Consider the following 19,202-nt stretch of genomic DNA (forward strand, 5'->3'; position numbering starts at 1 on the left):
CTGTACTGTCAGGGGGAGTGTAGAGGGAGCTCTGTACTGTCAGGGGGAGTGTAGAGGGAGCTCTGTACTGTCAGGGGGAGTGTAGAGGGAGCTCTGTACTGTCGGGGGGAGTGTAGAGGGAGCTCTGTACTGTCAGGGGGAGTGTAGAGGGAGCTCTGTACTGTCAGGGGGGGTGTAGAGGGAGCTCTGTACTGTCCGGGGGAGTGTAGAGGGAGCTCTGTACTGTCAGGGGGACTGTAGAGAGAGCTCTGTACTGTCAGGGGGGAGTGTAGAGGGAGCTCTGTACTGTCCGGGGGAGTGTAGAGGGAGCTCTGTACTGTCAGGGGGGAGTGCAGAGGGAGTTCTGTACTGTCAGGGGGAGTGTAGAGGGAGCTCTGTACTGTCAGGGGGAGTGTAGAGGGAGATCTGTACTGTCAGGGGGAGTGCAGAGGGAGCTCTGTACTGTCAGCGGGAGTGTAGAGGGAGCTCTGTACTGTCAGGGGGAGTGTAGGGTGAGCTCTGTACTATCAGGGGGAGTGTAAAGGGAGCTCTGTACTGTCAGGGGGAGTGTAGAGAGAGCTCTGTACTGTCAGGGGGGAGTGTAGAGGGAGCTCTGTACTGTCCGGGGGAGTGTAGAGGAAGCTCTGTACTGTCGGGGGGGAGTGCAGAGGGAGCTCTGTACTGTCAGGGGGAGTGTAGAGGGAGATCTGTACTGTCAGGGGGAGTGTAGAGGGAGCTCTGTACTGTCAGGGGGAGTGTAGAGGGAGCTCTGCACTGTCAGGGGGAGTGTAGATGGAGCTCTGTACTGTCAGGGGGGTGTAGAGGGAGCTCTGTACTGTCAGGGGGAGTGTAGAGGGAGCTCTGTACTGTCCGGGGGAGTGTAGAGGGAGATCTGTACTGTCAGGGGGAGTGTAGAGGGAGCTCTGTACTGTCAGGGGGAGTGTAGAGTGGGCTCTGCACTGTCAGGGGGAGTGTAGATGGAGCTCTGTACTGTCAGGGGGGTGTAGAGGGAGCTCTGTACTGTCAGGGGGAGTGTAGAGGGAGCTCTGTACTGTCAAGTGGAGTGTAGAGGGAGCTCTGTACTGTCAGGGGGAGTGTAGAGGGAGCTCTGTACTGTCAGGGGGAGTGTAGAGGGAGCTCTGTACTGTCAGGGGGAGTGTAGAGGGAGCTCTGTACTGTCAGGGGGAGTGTAGAGGGAGCTCTGTACTGTCAGGGAGAGTGTCGAGGGAGCTCTGTACTGTCAGGAGGAGTGTCGAGGGAGCTCTGTACTGCCAGGGGGAGTGTAGAGGGAGCTCTGTACTGTCATGGGGGAGTGTAGAGGGAGCTCTGTACTGTCGGGGAGTGTAGAGGGAGCTCTGTACTGTCAGGGGGTGTGTAGAGGGAGCTCTGTACTGCCAGGGGGAGTGTAGAGGGAGCTCTGTACTGTCAGGAGGAGCGTAGAGGGAGCTCTGTACTGTCAGGGGGTGTGTAGAGGGAGCTCTGTACTGTCAGGGGGAGTGCAGAGGGAGCTCTGTAAAGTCAGGGGGAGAGTAGAGGGAGCTCTGTACTGTCAGGGGGAGTGTAGAGGGAGCTCTGTACTGTCAGGGGGAGTGTAGAGGGAGCTCTGTACTGTCAGGGGGAGTGTAGAGGGAGCTCTGTACTGTCCGGGGGAGTGCAGAGGGAGCTCTGTACTGTCAGGGAGAGTGTAGAGGGAGCTCCGTACTGTCAGGGGGAGTGTAGAAGGAGCTCTGTACTGTCAGGGGGAGTGTAGAGGGAGCTCCTTACTGTCAGGGGGAGTGTAGAAGGAGCTCTGTACCGTCAGGAGGAGTGTAGAGGGAGCTCTGTACTGTCAGGGGGAGTGTAGAGGGAGCTCTGTACTGTCAGGGGGAGTGTAGAGGGAGCTCTGTACTGTCAGGGGGAGTGTAGAGGGAGCTCTGTACTGTCAGGCGGAGTGCAGAGGGAGCTCTGTGAAGTCAGGGGGAGAGTAGAGGGAGCTCTGTACTGTCAGGGGGAGTGTAGAGGGAGCTCTGTACTGTCAGGGGGAGTGTAGAGGGAGCTCTGTACTGTCAGGGGGAGTGTAGAGGGAGCTCTGTACTGTCAGGGGGAGTGTAGAGGGAGCTCTGTACTGTCAGGGGGAGTGTAGAGGGAGCTCTGTACTGTCAGGGGGAATGTAGAGGGAGCTCTGTACTGTCAGGGGGAGTGTAGAGGGAGCTCTGTACTGTCGGGGGGAGTGTAGAGGGAGCTCTGTACTGTCAGGGGGAGTGTAGAGGGAGCTCTGTACTGTCAGGGGTGGTGTAGAGGGAGCTCTGTACTGTCAGGGGGAGTGTACAGGGAGCTCTGTACTGTCAGGGGGAGTGTAGAGGGAGCTCTGTACTGTCAGGGGGAGTGTAGAGGGAGCTCTGTACTGTCGGGGGGAGTGTAGAGGGAGCTCTGTACTGTCAGGGGGGTGTAGAGGGAGCTCTGTACTGTCAGGGGGAGTGTAGAGGGAGCTCTGTACTGTCAAGTGGAGTGTAGAGGGAGCTCTGTACTGTCAGGGGGAGTGTAGAGGGAGCTCTGTACTGTCAGGGGGAGTGTAGAGGGAGCTCTGTACTGTCAGGGGGAGTGTAGAGGGAGCTCTGTACTGTCAGGGGGAGTGTAGAGGGAGCTCTGTACTGTCAGGGAGAGTGTCGAGGGAGCTCTGTACTGTCAGGAGGAGTGTCGAGGGAGCTCTGTACTGCCAGGGGGAGTGTAGAGGGAGCTCTGTACTGTCATGGGGGAGTGTAGAGGGAGCTCTGTACTGTCGGGGAGTGTAGAGGGAGCTCTGTACTGTCAGGGGGTGTGTAGAGGGAGCTCTGTACTGCCAGGGGGAGTGTAGAGGGAGCTCTGTACTGTCAGGAGGAGCGTAGAGGGAGCTCTGTACTGTCAGGGGGAGTGTAGAGGGAGCTCTGTACTGTCAAGTGGAGTGTAGAGGGAGCTCTGTACTGTCAGGGGGAGTGTAGAGGGAGCTCTGTACTGTCAGGGGGAGTGTAGAGGGAGCTCTGTACTGTCAGGGGGAGTGTAGAGGGAGCTCTGTACTGTCAGGGGGAGTGTAGAGGGAGCTCTGTACTGTCAGGGAGAGTGTCGAGGGAGCTCTGTACTGTCAGGAGGAGTGTCGAGGGAGCTCTGTACTGCCAGGGGGAGTGTAGAGGGAGCTCTGTACTGTCATGGGGGAGTGTAGAGGGAGCTCTGTACTGTCGGGGAGTGTAGAGGGAGCTCTGTACTGTCAGGGGGTGTGTAGAGGGAGCTCTGTACTGCCAGGGGGAGTGTAGAGGGAGCTCTGTACTGTCAGGAGGAGCGTAGAGGGAGCTCTGTACTGTCAGGGGGTGTGTAGAGGGAGCTCTGTACTGTCAGGGGGAGTGCAGAGGGAGCTCTGTAAAGTCAGGGGGAGAGTAGAGGGAGCTCTGTACTGTCAGGGAGAGTGTCGAGGGAGCTCTGTACTGTCAGGAGGAGTGTCGAGGGAGCTCTGTACTGCCAGGGGGAGTGTAGAGGGAGCTCTGTACTGTCATGGGGGAGTGTAGAGGGAGCTCTGTACTGTCAGGGGGAGTGTAGAGGGAGCTCTGTACTGTCAGGGGGAATGTAGAGGGAGCTCTGTACTGTCAGGGGGAGTGTAGAGGGAGCTCTGTACTGTCGGGGGGAGTGTAGAGGGAGCTCTGTACTGTCAGGGGGAGTGTAGAGGGAGCTCTGTACTGTCAGGGGTGGTGTAGAGGGAGCTCTGTATTGTCAGGGGGAGTGTACAGGGAGCTCTGTACTGTCAGGGGGAGTGTAGAGGGAGCTCTGTACTGTCAGGGGGAGTGTAGAGGGAGCTCTGTACTGTCGGGGGGAGTGTAGAGGGAGCTCTGTACTGTCAGGGGGGTGTAGAGGGAGCTCTGTACTGTCAGGGGGAGTGTAGAGGGAGCTCTGTACTGTCAAGTGGAGTGTAGAGGGAGCTCTGTACTGTCAGGGGGAGTGTAGAGGGAGCTCTGTACTGTCAGGGGGAGTGTAGAGGGAGCTCTGTACTGTCAGGGGGAGTGTAGAGGGAGCTCTGTACTGTCAGGGGGAGTGTAGAGGGAGCTCTGTACTGTCAGGGAGAGTGTCGAGGGAGCTCTGTACTGTCAGGAGGAGTGTCGAGGGAGCTCTGTACTGCCAGGTGGAGTGTAGAGGGAGCTCTGTACTGTCATGGGGGAGTGTAGAGGGAGCTCTGTACTGTCGGGGAGTGTAGAGGGAGCTCTGTACTGTCAGGGGGTGTGTAGAGGGAGCTCTGTACTGCCAGGGGGAGTGTAGAGGGAGCTCTGTACTGTCAGGAGGAGCGTAGAGGGAGCTCTGTACTGTCAGGGGGAGTGTAGAGGGAGCTCTGTACTGTCAAGTGGAGTGTAGAGGGAGCTCTGTACTGTCAGGGGGAGTGTAGAGGGAGCTCTGTACTGTCAGGGGGAGTGTAGAGGGAGCTCTGTACTGTCAGGGGGAGTGTAGAGGGAGCTCTGTACTGTCAGGGGGAGTGTAGAGGGAGCTCTGTACTGTCAGGGAGAGTGTCGAGGGAGCTCTGTACTGTCAGGAGGAGTGTCGAGGGAGCTCTGTACTGCCAGGGGGAGTGTAGAGGGAGCTCTGTACTGTCATGGGGGAGTGTAGAGGGAGCTCTGTACTGTCGGGGAGTGTAGAGGGAGCTCTGTACTGTCAGGGGGTGTGTAGAGGGAGCTCTGTACTGCCAGGGGGAGTGTAGAGGGAGCTCTGTACTGTAAGGAGGAGCGTAGAGGGAGCTCTGTACTGTCAGGGGGTGTGTAGAGGGAGCTCTGTACTGTCAGGGGGAGTGCAGAGGGAGCTCTGTAAAGTCAGGGGGAGAGTAGAGGGAGCTCTGTACTGTCAGGGAGAGTGTCGAGGGAGCTCTGTACTGTCAGGAGGAGTGTCGAGGGAGCTCTGTACTGCCAGGGGGAGTGTAGAGGGAGCTCTGTACTGTCATGGGGGAGTGTAGAGGGAGCTCTGTACTGTCGGGGAGTGTAGAGGGAGCTCTGTACTGTCAGGGGGTGTGTAGAGGGAGCTCTGTACTGCCAGGGGGAGTGTAGAGGGAGCTCTGTACTGTCAGGAGGAGCGTAGAGGGAGCTCTGTACTGTCAGGGGGTGTGTAGAGGGAGCTCTGTACTGTCAGGGGGAGTGCAGAGGGAGCTCTGTAAAGTCAGGGGGAGAGTAGAGGGAGCTCTGTACTGTCAGGGGGAGTGTAGAGGGAGCTCTGTACTGTCAGGGGGAGTGTAGAGGGAGCTCTGTACTGTCAGGGGGAGTGTAGAGGGAGCTCTGTACTGTCCGGGGGAGTGCAGAGGGAGCTCTGTACTGTCAGGGAGAGTGTAGAGGGAGCTCCGTACTGTCAGGGGGAGTGTAGAAGGAGCTCTGTACTGTCAGGGGGAGTGTAGAGGGAGCTCCGTACTGTCAGGGGGAGTGTAGAAGGAGCTCTGTACCGTCAGGAGGAGTGTAGAGGGAGCTCTGTACTGTCAGGGGGAGTGTAGAGGGAGCTCTGTACTGTCAGGGGGAGTGTAGAGGGAGCTCTGTACTGTCAGGGGGAGTGTAGAGGGAGCTCTGTACTGTCAGGGGGAGTGCAGAGGGAGCTCTGTAAAGTCAGGGGGAGAGTAGAGGGAGCTCTGTACTGTCAGGGGGAGTGTAGAGGGAGCTCTGTACTGTCAGGGGGAGTGTAGAGGGAGCTCTGTACTGTCAGGGGGAGTGTAGAGGGAGCTCTGTACTGTCAGGGGGAGTGTAGAGGGAGCTCTGTACTGTCAGGGGGAGTGTAGAGGGAGCTCTGTACTGTCAGGGGGAATGTAGAGGGAGCTCTGTACTGTCAGGGGGAGTGTAGAGGGAGCTCTGTACTGTCGGGGGGAGTGTAGAGGGAGCTCTGTACTGTCAGGGGGAGTGTAGAGGGAGCTCTGTACTGTCAGGGGTGGTGTAGAGGGAGCTCTGTACTGTCAGGGGGAGTGTACAGGGAGCTCTGTACTGTCAGGGGGAGTGTAGAGGGAGCTCTGTACTGTCAGGGGGAGTGTAGAGGGAGCTCTGTACTGTCGGGGGGAGTGTAGAGGGAGCTCTGTACTGTCAGGGGGAGTGTAGAGGGAGCTCTGTACTGTCAGGGGGGTTGTAGAGGGAGCTCTGTACTGTCCGGGGGAGTGTAGAGGGAGCTCTGTACTGTCAGGGGGACTGTAGAGAGAGCTCTGTACTGTCAGGGGGGAGTGTAGAGGGAGCTCTGTACTGTCCGGGGGAGTGTAGAGGGAGCTCTGTACTGTCGGGGGGGAGTGCAGAGGGAGCTCTGTACTGTCAGGGGGAGTGTAGAGGGAGCTCTGTACTGTCAGGGGGAGTGTAGAGGGAGATCTGTACTGTCAGGGGGAGTGTAGAGGGAGCTCTGTACTGTCAGGGGGAGTGTAGAGGGAGCTCTGCACTGTCAGGGGGAGTGTAGATGGAGCTCTGTACTGTCAGGGGGGTGTAGAGGGAGCTCTGTACTGTCAGGGGGAGTGTAGAGGGAGCTCTGTACTGTCAAGTGGAGTGTAGAGGGAGCTCTGTACTGTCAGGGGGAGTGTAGAGGGAGCTCTGTACTGTCAGGGGGAGTGTAGAGGGAGCTCTGTACTGTCAGGGGGAGTGTAGAGGGAGCTCTGTACTGTCAGGGGGAGTGTAGAGGGAGCTCTGTACTGTCAGGGAGAGTGTCGAGGGAGCTCTGTACTGTCAGGAGGAGTGTCGAGGGAGCTCTGTACTGCCAGGGGGAGTGTAGAGGGAGCTCTGTACTGTCATGGGGGAGTGTAGAGGGAGCTCTGTACTGTCGGGGAGTGTAGAGGGAGCTCTGTACTGTCAGGGGGTGTGTAGAGGGAGCTCTGTACTGCCAGGGGGAGTGTAGAGGGAACTCTGTACTGTCAGGAGGAGCGTAGAGGGAGCTCTGTACTGTCAGGGGGTGTGTAGAGGGAGCTCTGTACTGTCAGGGGGAGTGCAGAGGGAGCTCTGTAAAGTCAGGGGGAGAGTAGAGGGAGCTCTGTACTGTCAGGGGGAGTGTAGAGGGAGCTCTGTACTGTCAGGGGGAGGTAGAGGGAGCTCTGTACTGTCAGGGGGAGTGTAGAGGGAGCTCTGTACTGTCCGGGGGAGTGCAGAGGGAGCTCTGTACTGTCAGGGAGAGTGTAGAGGGAGCTCCGTACTGTCAGGGGGAGTGTAGAGGGAGCTCTGTACTGTCAGGGGGAGTGTAGAGGGAGCTCTGTACTGTCAGGGGGAGTGTAGAGGGAGCTCTGTACTGTCAGGGGGAGTGTAGAGGGAGATCTGTACAGTCAGGGGGAGTGTAGAGGGAGCTCTGTACTGTCAGGGGGAGTGTAGAGGGAGCTCTGTACTGTCAGGGGGGAGTGTAGAGGGAGCTCTGTACTGTCAGGGGGAGTGTAGAGGGAGCTCTGTACTGTCAGGGGGAGTGTAGAGGGAGATCTGTACTGTCAGGGGGAGTGTAGAGGGAGCTCTGTACTGTCAGGGGGAGTGTAGAGGGAGCTCTGTACTGTCAAGGGGGTGTAGAGGGAGCTCTGTACTGTCAGGGGGAGTGTAGAGGGAGCTCTGTACTGTCAGGGGGAGTGTAGAGGGAGCTCTGTACCGTCAGGAGGAGTGTAGAGGGAGCTCTGTACTGTCAGGGGGAGTGTAGAGGGAGCTCTGTACTGTCAGGGGGAGTGTAGAGGGAGCTCTGTACTGTCAGGGGGAGTGTAGAGGGAGCTCTGTACTGTCAGGGGGAATGTAGAGGGAGCTCTGTACTGTCAGGGGGAGTGTAGAGGGAGCTCTGTACTATCAGGGGGAGTGTAGAGGGAGCTCTGTACTGTCAGGGGGAGTGTAGAGGGAGATCTGTACAGTCAGGGGGAGTGTAGAGGGAGCTCTGTACTGTCAGGGGGAGTGTAGAGGGAGCCCTGTACTGTCAGGGGGAGTGTAGAGGGAGCTCTGTACTGTCAGGGGGGGAGTGTAGAGGGAGTTCTGTACTGTCAGTGGGGAGTGTAGAGGGAGCTCTGTACTGTCAGGGGGAGTGTAGAGGGAGCTCTGTACTGTCAAGTGGAGTGTAGAGGGAGCTCTGTACTGTCAGGGGGAGTGTAGAGGGAGCTCTGTACTGTCAGGGGGAGTGTAGAGGGAGCTCTGTACTGTCAGGGGGAGTGTAGAGGGAGCTCTGTACTGTCAGGGGGAGTGTAGAGGGAGCTCTGTACTGTCAGGGGGAGTGTAGAGGGAGCTCTGTACTGTCAGGGAGAGTGTCGAGGGAGCTCTGTACTGTCAGGGGGAGTGTAGAGGGAGCTCTGTACTGTCAGGAGGAGTGTCGCGGGAGCTCTGTACTGCCAGGGGGAGTGTAGAGGGAGCTCTGTACTGTCATGGGGGAGTGTAGAGGGAGCTCTGTACTGTCAGGGGGAGTGTAGAGGGAGCTCTGTACTCTCAGGGGGTGTGTAGAGGGAGCTCTGTACTGCCAGGGGGAGTGTAGAGGGAGCTCTGTACTGTCAGGAGGAGCGTAGAGGGAGCTCTGTACTGTCGGGGGGTGTGTAGAGGGAGCTCTGTACTGTCAGGGGGAGTGCAAAGGGAGCTCTGTAAAGTCAGGGGGAGAGTAGAGGGAGCTCTGTACTGTCAGGGGGAGTGGAGAGGGAGCTCTGTACTGTCAGGGGGAGTGAAGAGGGAGCTCTGTACTGTCAGGGGGAGTGTAGAGGGAGCTCTGTACTGTCAGGGGGAGTGCAGAGGGAGCTCTGTACTGTCAGGGAGAGTGTAGAGGGAGCTCCGTACTGTCAGGGGGAGTGTAGAGGGAGCTCTGTACTGTCAGGGGGAGTGTAGAGGGCGCTCCGTACTGTCAGGGGGAGTGTAGAGGGAGCTCTGTACCGTCAGGAGGAGTGTAGAGGGAGCTCTGTACAGTCAGGGGGAGTGTAGAGGGAGCTCTGTACTGTCAGGGGGAGTGTAGAGGGAGCTCTGTACTGTCAGGGGGAGTGTAGAGGGAGCTCTGTACTGTCAGGGGGAATGTAGAGGGAGCTCTGTACTATCAGGGGGAGTGTAGAGGGAGCTCTGTACTGTCAGGGGGAGTGTAGAGGGAGATCTGTACAGTCAGGGGGAGTGTAGAGGGAGCTCTGTACTGTCACGGGGAGTGTAGAGGGAGCCCTGTACTGTCAGGGGGAGTGTAGAGGGAGCTCTGTACTGTCAGGGGGGGAGTGTAGAGGGAGCTCTGTACTGTCAGTGGGGAGTGTAGAGGGAGCTCTGTACTGTCAGGGGGAGTGTAGAGGGAGCTCTGTACTGTCAGGGGGGAGTGTAGAGGGAGCTCTGTACTGTCAGGGGGAGTGTAGAGGGAGCTCTGTACTGTCAGGGGGAGTGTAGAGAGAGCTCTGTACTGTCAGGGGGAGTGTAGAGGGAGCTCTGTACTGTCAGGGAGAGTGTCGAGGGAGCTCTGTACTGTCAGGAGGAGAGTCGAGGGAGCTCTGTACTGCCAGGGGGAGTGTAGAAGGAGCTCTGAACTGTCAGGGGGGAGTGTGGAGGGAGCTCTGTACTGTCAGGGGGAGTGTAGAGGGAGCTCTGTACTGTCAGGGGTAGTGTAGAGGGAGCTATGTACTGTCAGGGGGGAGTGTAGAGGGAGCTCTGTACTGTGAGGGGGAATGTAGAGGGAGTTCTGTACTGTCAGATAGAGTGTAGAGGGAGCTCTGTACTGTCAGGGGGAGTGTAGAGGGAGTTCAGTACTGTCAGGGGGAGTGTAGAGGGAGCTCTGTAATGTCAGGGGGAGTGTAGAGGGAGCTCTGTACTGTCAGGGGGAGTGTAGAGGGAGCTCTGTACTGTCAGGGGGAGTGTAGAGGGAGCTATGTACTGTCAGGGGGGAGTGTAGAGAGAGCTCTGTACTGTCAGGGGGAGTGTAGAGGGAGCTCTGTACTGTCAGGGGGAGTGTAGAGAGAGCTCTGTACTGTCAGGGGGAGCGTAGAGGGAGCTCTGTACTGTCAGGGAGAGTGTCGAGGGAGCTCTGTACTGTCAGGGGGAGTGTAGAGAGAGCTCTGTACTGTCAGGGGGAGCGTAGAGGGAGCTCTGTACTGTCAGGCGGAGTGTAGAGGGAGCTCTGTACTGTCAGGGGGAGTGTAGAGAGAGCTCTGTACTGTCAGGGGGAGCGTAGAGGGAGCTCTGTACTGTCAGGGAGAGTGTCGAGGGAGCTCTGTACTGTCAGGAGTAGAGTCGAGGGAGCTCAGTACTGCCAGGGGGAGTGTAGTGGGAGCTCTGTACTGTCAGGGGGGAGTGTAGAGGGAGCTCTGTACTGTCAGGGGGAGTGTAGAGGGAGCTCTGTACTGTCAGGGGGAGTGTAGAGGGAGCTCTGTACTGTCAGGGGGAGTGAAGAGGGAGCTCTGTACTGTCAGGGGGTGTGTCGAGGGAGCTCTGTACTGCCAGGGGGAGTGTAGAGGGAGCTCTGTACTGTCAGGAGGAGCGTAGAGGGAGCTCTGTACTGTCAGGGGGTGTGTCGAGGGAGCTCTGTACTGTCAGGGGGAGTGCAGAGGGAGCTCTGTACTGTCAGGGGGAGTGTAGAGGGAGCTCTGTACTGTCAGGGGGAGTATAGAGGGAGCTCTGTACTGTCAGGGGGAGTGTAGAGGGAGCTCTGTACTGTCAGGGGGAGTGAAGAGGGAGCTCTGTACTGTCAGGGGGTGTTTAGAGGGAGTTCAGTACTGTCAGGGGGAGTGTAGAGGGAGCTCTGTACTGTCAGGGGGAGTGTAGAGGGAGCTCTGTACTGTCAGGGGGAGTGTAGAGGGAGCTCTGTACTGTCAGGGGGGGGGAGTGTAGAGGGAGCTCTGTACTGTCAGGGGGGAGTGTAGAGGGAGCTCTGTACTGTCAGTGGGGAGTGTAGAGGGAGCTCTGTACTGTCAGTGGGGAGTGTAGAGGGAGCTCTGTACTGTCAGGGGGAGTGTAGAGGGAGCTCTGTACTGTCAGGGGGAGTGTAGAGGGAGCTCTGTACTGTCAGGGGGAGAAAAGAGGGAGCTCTGTACTGTCAGGGGGAGTGAAGAGGGAGCTCTGTACTGTCAGGGGGTGTGTAGAGGGAGTTCAGTACTGTCAGGGGGAGTGTAGAGGGAGCTCTGTACTGTCAGGGGGAGTGTAGAGGGAACTCTGTACTGTCAGGGGGAGTAGAGGGAGCTCTGTACTGTCAGGGGGGGTGGAGGGAAGAGGGAGCTCTGTACTGTCAGGGGGGAGTGTAGAGGGAGCTCTGTACTGTCAGGGGGAGTGTAGAGGGAGCTCTGTACTGTCAGTGGGGAGTGTAGAGGGAGCTCTGTTCTGTCAGGGGGAGTGTAGAGGGAGCTCTGTACTGTCAGGGGGAGTGTAGAGTGAGCTCTGTACTGTCAGGGGGAGTGTAGAGGGAGCTCTGTACTGTCAGGGGGAGTGTAGAGGGAGCTCTGTACTGTCAGGGGGAGTGTAGAGGGAGTTCTGTACTGTCAGGGGGAGTGTAGAGGGATCTCTGTACTGTCAGGGGGAGTGTAAAGGGAGTTCTGTACTGTCAGGGGGAGTGTAGAGGGAGCTCTGTACTGTCAGGGGGAGTGTAAAGGGAGTTCTGTACTGTCAGGGGGAGTGTAGAGGGAGCTCTGTACTGTCAGGGGGAGTAAAGAGGGAGCTCAGTACTGTCAGGGGGTATGTAGAGGGAGCTCTATACTGCCAGGGGGAGTGTAGAGGGAGCTCTGTACTGTCAGGAGGAGCATAGAGGGAGCTCTGTACTGTCAGGGGTTGTGTAGAGGGAGCTCTGTACTGTCAGGGGGAGTGCAGAGGGAGCTCTGTACTGCCAGGGGGAGTGTAGAGGGAGCTCTGTACTGTCAGGACTGTAGAGTGAGCTCTGTACTGTCAGGGGGAGTGTAGAGGGAGCTCTGTACTGCCAGGGGGAGTGTAGAGGGAGCTCCGTACTGACAGGGGGAGTGTAGAGGGAGCTCTGTACTGTCAGGGGGAGTATAGAGGGAGCTCCGTACTGTCAGGGGGAGTGTAGAGGGAGCTCTGTACTGTCAGGGGGAGTGTAGAGGGAGTTCTGTACTGTCGGGGGGAGTGTAGAGGGAGCTCTGTGCTGTCAGGGGGAGTGTAGAGGGAGCTCTGTACTGTCAGGGGGAGTGTAGAGGGAGCTCTGTACTGTCAGGGGAGTGTAGAGGGAGTTCTGTACTGTCGGGGGGAGTGTAGAGGGAGGTCTGTACTGTCAGGGGGAGTGTAGGGGGAGCTCTGTACTGTCAGGGGGAGTGTAGAGGGAGCTCTGTACTGTCAGGGGGAGTGTAGTGGGAGCTCTGTACTGTCACGGGGAGTGTAGAGGGAGTTCTGTCCTGTCAGGGGGAGTGTAGAGGGAGCTCTGTACTGTCGGGGGGAGTGTAGAGGGAGGTCTGTACTGTCAGGGGTTGTGTAGAGGGAGCTCTGTACTGTCAGGGGGAGTGTAGAGGGAGTTCTGTACTGTCAGGGGGAGTGTAGAGGGAGCTCTGTACTGTCAGGGGGAGTGAAGAGGGAGCTCAGTCCTGTCAGGGGGTGTGTAGAGGGAGCTCTATACTGCCAGGGGGAGTGTAGAGGGAGCTCTGTACTGTCAGGAGGAGCATAGAGGGAGCTCTGTACTGTCAGGGGTTGTGTAGAGGGAGCTCTGTACTGTCAGGGGGAGTGCAAAGGGAGCTCAGTACTGCCAGGGGGAGTGTAGAGGGAGCTCTGTACTGTCAGGACTGTAGAGGGAGCTCTGTACTGTCAGGGGGAGTGCAGAGGGAGCTCTGTACTGCCACGGGGAGTGTAGAGGGAGCTCCGTACCGTCAGGGGGAGTGTAGAGGGAGCTCTGTACTGTCAGGGGGAGTATAGAGGGAGCTCCTTAATGTCAGGGGGAGTGTAGAGGGAGCTCTGTACTGTCAGGGGGAGTGTAGAGGGACCTCTGTACTGTCAGGGGGAGTGTAGAGGGAGCTCTGTACTGTCAGGGGGAGTGTAGAGGGAGTTCTGTCCTGTCAGGGGGAGTGTAGAGGGAGATCTGTACAGTCAGGGGGGAGTGTAGAGTGAGCTCTGTACTGTCGGGGGGAGTGTAGAGGGAGGTCTGTACTGTCAGGGGGAGTGTAGGGGGAGCTCTGTACTGTCAGGGGGAGTGTAGAGGGAGCTCTGTACTGTCAGGGGGAGTGTAGAGGGAGCTCTGTACTGTCAGGGGGAGTGTAGAGGGAGTTCTGTCCTGTCAGGGGGAGTGTAGAGGGAGCTCTGTACTGTCGGGGGGAGTGTAGAGGGAGGTCTGTACTGTCAGGGGGAGTGTAGGGGGAGCTCTGTACTGTCAGGGGGGGAGTGTAGAGAGAACTCTGTACTGTCAGGGCGGGAGTGTAGAGGGAGCTCTGTACTGCCAGGGGGAGTGTAGAGGGAGCTCTGTACTGTCAGGGAGAGTGTAGAGGGAGCTCTGTACTGTCAGGGGGAGTGTAGAGTGAGTTCAGTACTGTCCGGGGGAGTGTAGAGGGAGCTCTGTACTGTCAGGGGGGAGTGTAGAGGGAGCTCAGTACTGTCAGGGGGAGTGTAGAGGGAGCTCTGTACTGTCAGGGGGAGTGTAGAGGGAGCTCTGTACTGTCAGGGGGAGTGTAGAGGGAGCTCTGTACTGTCAGGGGGAGTGTAGAGGGAGCTCTGTACTGTCCGGGGGAGTGTAGAGGGAGCTCTGTACTGTCAGGGGGGAGTGTAGAGGGAGCTCAGTACTGTCAGGGGGAGTGTAGAGGGAGCTCTGTACTGTCAGGGGGAGTGTAGAGGGAGCTCTGTACTGTCAGGGGGGAGTGCAGAGGGAGCTCTGTACTGTCGGGGGGAGTGTAGAGGGAGCTCTGTACTGTCAGGGGGAGTGTCGAGGGAGCTCTGTACTGTCAGGGGGAGTGTAGAGGGAGCTCTGTACTGTCAGGGGGAGTGTAGAGAGAGCTCTGTACTGTCAGGGGGAGTGTCGAGGGAGCTCTGTACTGTCAGGGGAGTGTAGAGGGAGTTCTGTACTGTCAGGGGGAGTGTAGAGAGAGCTCTGTCCTGTCAGGGGGAGTGTCGAGGGAGCTCTGTACTGCCAGGGGGAGTGTAGAGGGAGCTCTGTACTGTCAGGAGGAGCATAGAGGGAGCTCTGTACTGTCAGGGGTTGTGTAGAGGGAGCTCTGTACTGTCAGGGGGAGTGCAAAGGGAGCTCTGTACTGCCAGGGGGAGTGTAGAGGGAGCTCTGTACTGTCAGGACTGTAGAGGGAGCTCTGTACTGTCAGGGGGAGTGCAGAGGGAGCTCTGTACTGCCACGGGGAGTGTAGAGGGAGCTCCGTACCGTCAGGGGGAGTGTAGAGGGAGCTCTGTACTGTCAGGGCGAGTATAGAGGGAGCTCCTTAATGTCAGGGGGAGTGTAGAGGGAGCTCTGTACTGTCAGGGGGAGTGTAGAGGGAGCTCTGTACTGTCAGGGGGAGTGTAGAGGGAGCTCTGTACTGTCAGGGGGAGTGTAGAGGGAGTTCTGTCCTGTCAGGGGGAGTGTAGAGGGAGCTCTGTACTGTCAGGGGAGTGTAGAGTGAGCTCTGTACTGTCGGGGGGAGTGTAGAGGGAGGTCTGTACTGTCAGGGGGAGTGTAGGGGGAGCTCTGTACTGTCAGGGGGAGTGTAGAGGGAGCTCTGTACTGTCAGGGGGAGTGTAGAGGGAGCTCTGTACTGTCAGGGGGAGTGTAGAGGGAGTTCTGTCCTGTCAGGGGGAGTGTAGAGGGAGCTCTGTACTGTCGGGGGGAGTGTAGAGGGAGGTCTGTACTGTCAGGGGGAGTGTAGGGGGAGCTCTGTACTGTCAGGGGGGGAGTGTAGAGAGAACTCTGTACTGTCAGGGCGGGAGTGTAGAGAGAGCTCTGTACTGTCAGGGGGAGTGTAGAGGGAGCTCTGTACTGTCAGGGGGGAGTGCAGAGGGAGCTCTGTACTGTCGGGGGGAGTGTAGAGGGAGCTCTGTACTGTCAGGGGGAGTGTCGAGGGAGCTCTGTACTGTCAGGGGGAGTGTAGAGGGAGCTCTGTACTGTCAGGGGGAGTGTCGAGGGAGCTCTGTACTGTCAGGGGTAGTGTAGAGGGAACTCTGTACTGTCAGGGGGAGTGGAGAGGGAGCTCTGTACTGTCAGGGGGAGTGTAGAGGGAGCTCTGTACTGTCAGGGGGGAGTGCAGAGGGAGCTCTGTACTGTCGGGGGGAGTGTAGAGGGAGCTCTGTACTGTCAGGGGGAGTGTCGAGGGAGCTCTGTACTGTCAGGGGGAGTGTAGAGGGAGCTCTGTACTGTCAGGGGGAGTGTCGAGGGAGCTCTGTACTGTCAGGGGTAGTGTAGAGGGAACTCTGTACTGTCGGGGGGAGTGTAGAGGGAGCTCTGTACTGTCAGGGGGAGTGTAGAGAGAGCTCTGTACTGTCAGGGGGAGTGTCGAGGGAGCTCTGTACTGTCAGGGGTAGTGTAGAGGGAGCTCTGTTCTGTCAGGGGGAGTGTAGAGGGAGCTCTGTACTGTCAGGGGGAGTGTAGAGGGAGCTTTGTTCTGTCAGGGGGAGTGTAGAGGGAGCTCTGTACTGTCAGGGGGAGTGTAGAGGGAGGACATGGTGGGATTTTAACACCGAAGATTGCCACACCGTGGGCCTGTGTAGTTGGGCTAGCACAGGGTCTGATGTGTGAATGGGGATTGGTGCGAGTTGGCACACGGGGCGGGGCAGTAAACCTTTGGAGTTTCCAGGGGGTAGACTGCGGGAGGGCAGCTGGGAGTGTGTTGGGGCAGTGGAGTCCGGAGGGAGTGAAGACACTGGGTAGGATGCAGATGATTATCCGAATTCTTGTTCCCGTTTCCCGCAGTGATCACCCTGCCGAGCACCTACCAGAGCCACGTGCGAGGTCTCTGTGGCAACTACGACGGGCGCAGGAACAATGAGTTCATGAAGCCGGACGGCACGGTGGTGAGGAGTGTCAATGTCTTCGGGAATAGCTGGCGGGTCCCGAGGAAACATGGACGCGAGCCACTGACGCCAAGATTGTACAAGTGAGTCAGACAGTTCCCAAATCCCGTTAGTAACAGGGGAGGTACTGCCTCCAAGCACCCAGAGTAACGCACCGTCGCACCGTGACATTCGATAGCATTCCCATCGCTGAATCCCCCACTATCAACATCCTGGGGGTGACCATTGATTAGAAACTGAACTGGACCCAGCCACATTAATACTGTGGCTCCCAGGGCAGGTCAGAGGCTGGGAATCCTGCGGAGAGTAACTCACCTCCTGACCCCCCCCCCCCCCCCCCAAAGCCTGTCCACCATCTACACGGCACAAGTCAGGAGTGTGATGGGAGACTCCCCACTTGCCTGGATGAGCGCAGCTCCGACAACACTCAGGAAGCTCGACACCATCCAGGACAAAGCAGCCCCGCTCGATTGGCTCCCCTTCCACAAACATTCACTCCCCCCCCCCCGACGCACAGTGGCAGCCGTGTGTACCGTCTACAAGATGCACTGCAGCAACTCACCAAGGCTCCTCAGGCAGCACCTTCCAAACCCACCACCTCTCCCATCTAGAAGGACGAGGGCAGCAGATACCTGGGAACCCCACCACCTGGAGGTCCCCCTCCGAGTCACTCACCGCCCCGACTGGGAAATATATCGGCCGTTCCTTCACTGTCGCTGGGTCGAAACCCTGGGACTCCCTCCCTAACAGCACAGTGGGTGTACCTACACCACAGGGACTGCAGCGGATCAAGAACGCGGCTCCCCCACCCCCTTCTCGAGGGGCAACGAGGGATGGGCGACAAATGTTGGGCCCGGCCAGCGACGCCCACATTCCGAGGCCCGGACCTCACCAAGTCAGCTCTACCCAGCCGAGGGGCATCCTGGCAGCAGTGCCCCTGCACTAAGCTGATAGACGCCATGCCACAAATTCTCCCCCAGATTGCTGCCCAGCGAGCCCTGTTTCTAAACTATCACTATTACTAAGGCCTATACTTAGCTTCGGGCGCCCACTCAGTCAGAGGAACAATGGCCGTTGCTCGGTTCTGAGGCTGCTGGGTTGAGCTGTTTACAGGGTAACAACTAGGAGCGTCTATCTCGTAGCGTGCGTTGACTTGGGACGTACTTGGTCTGGAGCAGCTTTGGCGGGTCTCTCCTCGCTGAGAGCCAAGGCCAAGAGAGCGATCCTCTCTTGGGGAGTCCTTTTTATACCCCAAAAGGGCTTCGCGCGCTTTTGGCCGGGCCTTGAACTTGGCCCCAATTAATTGGGCCGTTTCCCAATCGTCCTTATCGATTTTCCTCCAATCGAGGGGTGGGTTCCCTGGTTGCTGGGCGTCTCCTAGTGACCGTTGGTTTGCTTTGTTTCAGACACCCCGGCGCCAGAGGAGACTATCTTAGCATTGTTTACCTGAACGTTACCCTTTTGTTCCCGGGGATGGCTCATTGCAGTACCGGTCCTGTCTGAGAGCCACAGCTCTAATCAACAGGCAGACCTTGCACCTGCTTGCTTTCGCGGTATTGTCCAATTTTCCCTGCATTCTTTGCAAAGTGTCCATTTTGTAATCGGGACGTGGCCATCCCAGGTGGCTACAACACCTGGGGGTTGTTCCTGGAGGGTCTTAGGGGGGAGTGTTCCTGGAGGGTCGTTTTCTTTTGCGGGGGGAGCTATGTGTTCCTGGGGACCGTTCTTGGGGGCATTCCTGGAGGAGGGGACTACTTCTGGTGCAAAGCTGAGGTAGTTCCTGGGGGGGTACCTGGAGTGTGTCCCTGGGGGTGGGGGGGGGGGGCGTTCCTTGAGGGTGTTATGAAGGGCGTATCTGGGGGACGTACCTGGAGGTAGTTCCTGGAGTGTGCCCCTGGGGGCCGTTCCTGAAGGGTGGGGTGGGGGTGGGGCGTTCCTTGAGGGTGTTATGAAGGGCGTACCTGGGGGGGCGTACCTGGGGGGTATTTGTGGCACCTTTGGGACCCGTACCACCCCCCCCCCCCCCCCCAAGCCCTCCAGAGGCTCACCAACTTGGACGGGTGGGAGGCAAGGGCGGGAATGTCGTTCCTAAAATGGATGGGGGTGGGGGGTGCTGGGGGGCAACGGCGTTCACCTCTGACCTTGCGTCTTTCCTTTCTCATCAGGCGGGAATTGGGCGACTCGGATTCCGGATTCACGACGGATTCCTGCAGCCCCCAGCAGCTTGCCCTGATGAACGGCAGCGATTACTGCGGGGCCTTATCCAGCCCAGGAGGGCCTTTCAGCGGCTGCCATTCGACTGTGGACCCCACTGCCTACCAGGAGTAAGTGCCTGCTCGGCGTCGCCCTTTTAACCAGGGGGGAGGGCGACTGCAGCCTTGCCAAATCTCCCCGGTGTCCCCAGAGGCCGGGAGGTCTATCCCCAGGGCGCCCCGGGGAGAAAACCCCAATGGTGCGTGCCGAATACAGACCCGTTGCTGTTTCAAACACCTCTCGACGCTTATTTCGGAAGTATCAAAGATGGCGGACGACAGGCCGATGGAGCGACCGTCGATTGCGAAAGCGAGGTCAAAGGGTGGGAGGTCATAGGGGAGGAATCGGGCAAGGCTGGCAAAGAGACGGGGGGAGGAAAATCGCACCGCCTTGGCCAGGCGATCTGTTTGAATGATGTGGGTTGAGGGATAAACTTTGAGCGGGGGACTGGGGAGAACTCCCTTTCAAAATGGCGGCCGAGTGTTCGATCCCTTCCGTCTGAGCGGTTCCTCGGTAAGGCCTCCCCACCCGAAAGACGGCACCTCCGACAGCGCGGCACTCCCTCAGCACTCCCGGACCCACTTGACCTCGGAGGGGGAGTAGGCCGGATTCGGAGCCTGAGGACGACAAGGCCGGGCAATTCCCGCGAGCGAGAGGCTGAATGCGGAGGGCGGACTCTGACTGATTTCTCTGTCCCTCCACCCTCCACCCCCCCCCCCGCAGGAACTGCGTGTTTGACCTGTGCGCGATCTACAACAACACCCAGCTACTCTGTGACAACTTGGAGGCCTACTCCCAGAGCTGCCAGGATCGGGGAGTGCGGCTGGACAACTGGAGACAGCGAACTGGCTGCGGTAAGTGACCTTCGGCCCCCCTCTCGCCTCCCTCCGATGACCCCTCAACCCCAGAGGCCGCTAACCCTAACCTCAGAACTGATAGGTTCAGAACAAGTCACCTGACATTGGCCATTCCGGGATGTCGTCCAGCTCGCTTTCAGTAATTCTCTGCCGTTCCCTGGCCTGCATAGGTTAATAGCCCCTAGACCCCGATGGTTATCCTGCTGGGAAGTATATAGAATCGGAGAATCCCGACAATGAAAAAGGCCATTCAACCCATCGGGTCTGCGCCGACCCTCTGAAGGAGCACCCTACCCAGCCTCACTCCCCCGCC

General features: G+C 58.3%; 1 protein-coding gene across 1 annotated transcript in view; it reads left to right on the top strand.

Moving 5' to 3' along the window:
• LOC140404588 (zonadhesin-like) overlaps nt 1-19,202 on the top strand; it is a 41,384-nt gene that overhangs the window by 12,134 nt on the left and 10,048 nt on the right. Inside the window, exons 3-5 of the mRNA XM_072493191.1 lie at nt 15,679-15,862; nt 17,945-18,103; nt 18,756-18,886. Coding sequence (XP_072349292.1) covers nt 15,679-15,862; nt 17,945-18,103; nt 18,756-18,886 — 474 coding nt within the window. The remainder of the gene's footprint in view (nt 1-15,678; nt 15,863-17,944; nt 18,104-18,755; nt 18,887-19,202) is intronic.

Source organism: Scyliorhinus torazame, chromosome 31 (genome assembly GCF_047496885.1).
Source record: "Scyliorhinus torazame isolate Kashiwa2021f chromosome 31, sScyTor2.1, whole genome shotgun sequence".
In the NCBI taxonomy this organism is placed as follows: Eukaryota; Metazoa; Chordata; class Chondrichthyes; order Carcharhiniformes; family Scyliorhinidae; genus Scyliorhinus; species Scyliorhinus torazame.